This window comes from Tuber melanosporum, assembly GCF_000151645.1.
Source record: "Tuber melanosporum whole genome shotgun sequence assembly, scaffold_9, strain Mel28".
NCBI classification, from domain to species: Eukaryota; Fungi; Ascomycota; class Pezizomycetes; order Pezizales; family Tuberaceae; genus Tuber; species Tuber melanosporum.
This window is the reverse complement of record NW_003299139.1, coordinates 1,057,953-1,061,078: the sequence shown is the minus strand read 5'-3', so window position 1 is coordinate 1,061,078 and position 3,126 is coordinate 1,057,953. Positions and strand designations below refer to the sequence as shown.

The following is a 3,126-nucleotide window of genomic DNA, read 5'->3' as shown; positions in this document are numbered from 1 at the left end:
GCGATATGGTCCGACTGAACTGGTGTAGACTCGAGTGACTTGGAAACGATTTGCTCCTTTTTGAAGCAATGTGGAGAGATCTCGCAGGAAGCTTTATTCTTTCTTCCTCCCCCTCTCCCTCCCTCCACCCGTCTTGCTAGGTATGATAGGAATGCCCTCGTTGCATGTTGGTTAGCAGGGGGAGAAGAGATCCGATAGATGAGCTATCATATCAGATCAAAAATCCATTGAACCCCCCCCACCCCCATGCCCCGCCTCCAAGGTTCCCCTTCCCATACATACAAATCATAACCATACACATCGCCCACCCCACCCGGGCACAAGCCCATCCATACGGTACCTATGCTGGCCCACAATTTGTTCGTTCGTACAGAGCCGTATTGTACTATGTACATACCGGTACAGTATGATACATCTGGCATTCCAAGTACCAGCCAGACCCTGCCATGCCATGCCATAGTAGCTCAATGACACCCTCCACCCTGCTCGGTCCGAGATATATATCATACATGGACATGGACATGGAAGTCCCCGCACAAGCACGGAAGGGGAGAGAGGAAAGGAGAAAAAAGAGCGATCGGCGAGCGGGTGAAACTGCTTCCGCAACGAACGATCTGAGTGTACGCTCGAGATGGGGAGACGTCCGAAGGGGGGTAGGAAAAATTGTACCAGTATTGTAAATGTTGTTTATCAGAATCATTTTTTCCGGCCGTCTTTTGATGCATCCTGTACTCTAGAGGTGAGTGTGTGAGTGAGTGTGTTGGGAAAGGGAAAAAACAAAAAATCTCATAATATGGGTATCACCCACGTAGGCGGATATGACTGGGCTGAATCAAAATTGGGTTGAAAAAAAAAACTTTTTTTGTTCTTGTGGTGATCAAATCTTTATTATTCTCGTAGTCTCCCCCTTTTTCCCCTCCCCCATTCAATAAACTATCGTGGACTACCTATGACTGGGTATGATGCCAGCGAATTGAATCACCCCAAAGAAAAAAAAAAAAACGTCCAAAAAAAAAAAAAAAGAAAAAAAAAAGTATGCTCTCCACCCCTTCCAGATAAACATCCCCCATAGTAACACACAAATAGAAACAAGGGAGAAAAAAAAAAAGTCTAGCTAGTTACAATTCAGTATTCAAACAACCCACCCAACCCAATATCCGTAAACTTGCATACAGCCCCAAATATTTTGACACAGAAATCCATCCATATACAACATGGTGGGCCAACGAACGCCCACCATGTGCGGGAAAGGATAAAAGGTAAAGTAGCAATGAAAAATGAAAATGTGAGCTGAAAAAATTTTCCTCAAAGACACCGAGTGAAAAAGTAGGGAAATGGAATACCTGGGAGAGAGAGAAAAAAATTACAAACCATGAATTTTTCTTTCACCCAGATATCCCCCAAAAGTGATATGACAAACACTTCCACGACGAACAAATGAAATAGACGCCCCAGTAGTCACCCCATACACACAAAGTTCCTCAGAAACCCAAACCCATAAGCAAGACGATACCCTTTTTTTTGGAAAAATAAAACAAAAAAACTCCAAAATATGCAAATGTAGAAGAGAGAAAAACGAAAGAACAGACGCAACCCTCGAACGACCAACTCCTATGATTCGGTATAGTAACGTATCCGGATCCCGAAATCCCGAAAGCCAACACAAAATCTCGAGTTGATAAGCCGAAGGATGGTTTTGCCAGAACGCTGCAATGCGGATGCTATGACGAAAAATAGTTGTCCCACATCCGCCGAATTGATATAAGGAAAAAGACCCCGCTGATGAAAAGGAAAAATGTTTTGAGATGAGTTGTAATGTGACGAAGCCACCGCCACCGTAAATCGTAAATCAATATATCCAGAAGAATCGGAGTCGTTATTGTTGGTTGTTTGTCGACTAAGGAAATGGGTGGGTGGGCTCGAACACCGAGCCGAATCCCATAAATTTATACAACTGTCATCCTTCGCTTCCAATCCCTCACATGGTCAAACGAACTCGCGTATTCCCTGAGCTCCTTCGTAACCTTATCGGATAGGACGGCCGGCTCCTGAGTGTTGAAACCCTGGAGAGATGACAATGAGGTCCTGGAAGGCGAGGTGTAGAGACCGGAGCTGCGGTTGCTGTTGGAAGCATATGGAGATGAGTATTGTGAGGGAGGAGTGGATGACAGAGGGCTTCTGGTTGTCGGTGACGAAGCGGCTGAGCTAGTCTGTCTGCCAGACATGGCAGAGAAGTTGAGAGGAGGAGGGAGGTAGAAACCAGCACCAGAGCCCATGTTTGACCCTGACCACGAAGGCGAGGACGAAGCCCCAGCCTGTGGTGATGATGAGCCCGAGCGGCAAGAAGCGCGCTCTAAATCTGCCAAGCGGCAGGATTGCGAGCAGTAAGCTCCATGGCCAGATTGAGAGATCTGACGATCGCAAGAGAGACAGTAATCCGGAGACCAATCCATTGCAATTGTAATGTTTGATTGTTTGGTAGCGGGGGAAAGAAGTGAGTGGAGGTTTGGTTTTACGAATTTGGGTTACGTAGTGTCAAGCAAGGGTGATGATAATATGGTTGATGGTGGTAACAGTTGGGTTCGGATTTCAATTAAGGGCTGTTTTAGTGCGTAGGCGCAGGACGAGACAGTACTCGAAATCGACGAAGATGAATGAGAGGACTCTGTGTTTAGTGGTGCTGACTCGGACAGTGGCAGTGGTAGCAGTGATGATGCTGTTGTGGGGGGGAGGTTGTGAGTGAAGGAGAGGAAGGTTAGAGGGGCGCCTTTTTCGGAGGGAGAAGGCCCAGCATATATTTAAAGAGGTGCTTAAGGTGGGTATGAGGCAGGGCGGTGGTTGATTGTGAGGGGGTAGCAGGGGTAGGTGGAAGGTGGAAGGTGTGGGTGCTACTCGTACTGTAGCTTCAAAATGGTGTGGAAGCAGGGAGGGTTGAAGGGGGGGGGAGGAGTGGGAGATGTTGAGTGTGGGCAACAGTTTTTTTTTCCTTTTCTTTTTTTTCCTTCGTTCTTTTCTTTTTCTTTTTTGCGTGCTTTGGAGGAGTTGGGCAAGGACGCAGGCCAAGCAGATCGAAACCGCCTTTTGGCCTATCAGCTTCCTGCAGCGTCCGCGGTTATGATTGGTTAC

At 46.9% G+C, this 3,126-nt stretch overlaps 1 protein-coding gene; it reads right to left on the bottom strand.

Moving 5' to 3' along the window:
- Window positions 1–1,096: 1,096 nt before the first annotated feature.
- Window positions 1,097–2,758, bottom strand: GSTUM_00011753001 (uncharacterized protein). XM_052355843.1 has 1 exon: window positions 1,097–2,758. Exon 1 carries the CDS (start codon window positions 2,274–2,276, stop codon window positions 1,947–1,949), a length of 330 nt encoding a protein of 109 aa, XP_052211808.1. The 5' UTR covers window positions 2,277–2,758; the 3' UTR covers window positions 1,097–1,946.
- Window positions 2,759–3,126: the final 368 nt, after the last annotated feature.

What these genes read in the sequence shown, in the direction of transcription:
- GSTUM_00011753001 (XM_052355843.1), bottom strand. Translation starts at nt 2,276, where the DNA reads ATGGGCTCTGGTGCTGGTTTCTACCTCCCTCCTCCTCTCAACTTCTCT.